We start from the raw sequence: 2721 nt of genomic DNA on the forward strand, positions 1-2721 counted from the left end.
CAACGCATCAAAAGAACCAAAATAAACTTCTACTAAAATAACCACTAAGCGTCTACATAATCCACGTGTACGTAACAACAGGTCAGAGACCACCCTCTATGTAGCCATTGAAATTCTCAATGTATTGCGGTATCGGCGGCACGGACCTACAACCTTGTTCGTCGCGCATTAGTCGTCGAGCCAATTTTTTGCATCGTCCAGATGGCGAGCAGTCGGCGAGAACAGTAGCCGCAGCTGGAAAAGAGTGACAGAGTTTACTCGGGGTGAATCATACGGCAGTGACACTGTACATTTTCCGAAAGCAGGAAGGCGTTATTCAAGAGGTACATTGGCATTGTGCTGGGGAAGTTTGCTTCGACTTTTTGAAATGGACAACTGTAAGGGCTTTCTTTACTAACTTTTGGCAGCATGTGCGTCAGTCAGGATACATGAGATTCACACAGGCTCCTCAAATATTGTTTCCTAGACCTTAAATGAGAAAACCGCTGCCCTAGGAGATGGATGAAACCAAAGGCTCTGGCCGACAAGTTCCGCTTCATGGTTCAGGTTTTCCACCTCCGTTACTGTGTATGGTATTCCTTCCATCTCCCTCTTCTCCTGTGTAATTTGTTCCATCTCGCCGGGGAAATAAATGCGATCCACCCCAGCTATTTTATCTGACTCGACAACTCGGCGATATAGATAGTCCATCCTTTCCTTGAAATCGTCCATCGGCATGAAAAGGTCCGGCTTTATGGCCAGGAGAAAGTGTCCGACATCTGCAGATTTTGATGGGTCGTACGGGTTAGTGACGTGGCCAGCAAAAGCTGAACCAGAGAGTACGCCAGAGAAAACATCCATCATTATCGCCAAAGCCGAACCTTTCGGGCCGCCCATGGGAAGCATCACGCCCTCTAACGCCTTCGCGGGGTCATCTGTTGGCCGCCCTTCACCATCGAGTGCCCAGTCCACAGGGATCTTTTCTCCCCTTCTTTTAGCTTTGTAGATCTTCCCTCTGGCAGCAATGCTAGGGGCCATGTCCAGGATAAAAGGTTTCGTTGACCCAGCCGGGGCGCCGCAAGCCAGGGGGGAAACGCCTATCAGCTTGGATCTGCCTCCCCAAACAGGCAACGCAGGAGATGAATTTGTGAACACCAGAGACAGGCATCGATCGCCTTCTGAACTACCCAGGCAGACATACCAAAGTGATTAGAATGTTTAACGCAGACCATACCTACACCAAAAGTCTTCGCCATCTCAATCGCGCTATCCATGCCCAGCGCAGCGGCAAGGAATCCAAATCCATTCTGACCGTCGACTTGTGCAACGACCGGAGTGATTTGATTCAATGCTGGTTTTGCCTTGGGATCAAGCACGCTTTGCCGAATCCGTTCCATATAGGAAGGAATTCGGTTGACTCCGTGAGTGTCGATACCCCTTAAATCTGCCGCCACAAGACATTTGGCCACAATATCTGCCTCCGCTTCAGGTACCCCATTACCGATGAGAACGTTTAGGGCATATTTCTGAACATCGGACGCCTTAAAATATCTTAGCTGCGCTTCAGTCAACTCCATCGCCAACATATAATGCCGTTTGTGTTCTGCGCTTGGTGAACTTTGGTGTTAGAACGGTTATTTATTCTTCGATCAAGATCGACAACCTCGGTTTCTTGAGGATTTAAAACTAAGCCAAGCTGCAATCCAAGATCTAATTGTTGGGAGTCTGAGCTCTCCGAAGTGGTACTAAGCTGTACTGAGTCGTACTGAGTCATACGTACTTTCGGGCACACGGTCCGTCGCCGCAGCGAAGGAGAAAGGGCAACAGACCGCCGCAATCTGATAGGATGTTGGCGCCTTCTTTATAGAGGATCTATATTTTTTTCTAGATTGACGATCACAGTGGAGAACATTCAGGGCTGTTGTGAATATGAACATCCGTCAAGATTTTCCTTATCCGCATTCTGAACCCGTCAAATCCGCCAATCCGCCTTAGAATTTATCAGAGTAATCGAGATAACCTGATGTGAATTTCTTCGTGAAGCAGTTAGAGCGGGATAAAATATGATCAGAAGCACTATGCTGAACAGCAATATCTCGTTTAAAGTTCTGAAATTAAATTTCTTGGTTATGAAGAAAAGTAACAAAGGGAAGTTGATTGACAGAGAGATTCGATGCGCAGCCTTGGACAATGACTCAGGAGAGAAATGCTATGGAAGGCTATCGACCCAAAGCGATAAGCCTCGACGGCAATATGGATAAACCTTCTAATTCTTGGGATTATCCGCAATTGGCTTACTAAAGATTTCCAGTATCAAGAGTAGCCATCGGACTTCAACGAACTTTATGGATCGCATATTGGTGAAAATCGGCGGCGACTCTCGAAAGCACTTTTTTAAGTGCAAACTGATCGCAATAACGGGAGATAACGCAAGTAATGACGAAAACATGGTTTCTGTGCTTTGCGACTGCCTCCGGAGAAATTTTGGTTCTTCTCTCCAATTCGAGGCTCAGATTGCTATGTTCATTGTCTGGGACATATTGGATCTGATCGTCAAAGCCATTCTATCACCCATGAAAGCTCAAAATTCTGGGCAATCAATTGTTTGGCACATTTGATTGACCCTATTGGATGGACCCAGTGTAGTATAGGGATCGGCACGGATACACGGATAACGGATATATCCACGGATATCCGTGAAAATTACGGATACGGATAGACATTAGGCGGATACGGATACGG

General features: G+C 46.7%; 1 protein-coding gene across 1 annotated transcript; it reads right to left on the minus strand.

The window, feature by feature from the left end:
• Positions 1–462: 462 nt before the first annotated feature.
• Positions 463–2038, minus strand: V1508DRAFT_446385 (Malate/L-lactate dehydrogenase; the record flags this gene model as incomplete). Its single annotated transcript, XM_066942430.1, has 2 exons — positions 1181–2038; positions 463–1157 (listed from the first exon to the last, which is right to left on the minus strand). The coding sequence occupies exons 1-2, from the start codon at positions 1563–1565 to the stop codon at positions 463–465; spliced, it is 1080 nt and encodes a 359-aa protein (XP_066792044.1). The 5' UTR covers positions 1566–2038.
• Positions 2039–2721: the final 683 nt, after the last annotated feature.

Source organism: Lipomyces doorenjongii, assembly GCF_038497915.1.
Source record: "Lipomyces doorenjongii strain NRRL Y-27504 unplaced genomic scaffold V1508scaffold_194, whole genome shotgun sequence".
NCBI classification, from domain to species: Eukaryota; Fungi; Ascomycota; class Lipomycetes; order Lipomycetales; family Lipomycetaceae; genus Lipomyces; species Lipomyces doorenjongii.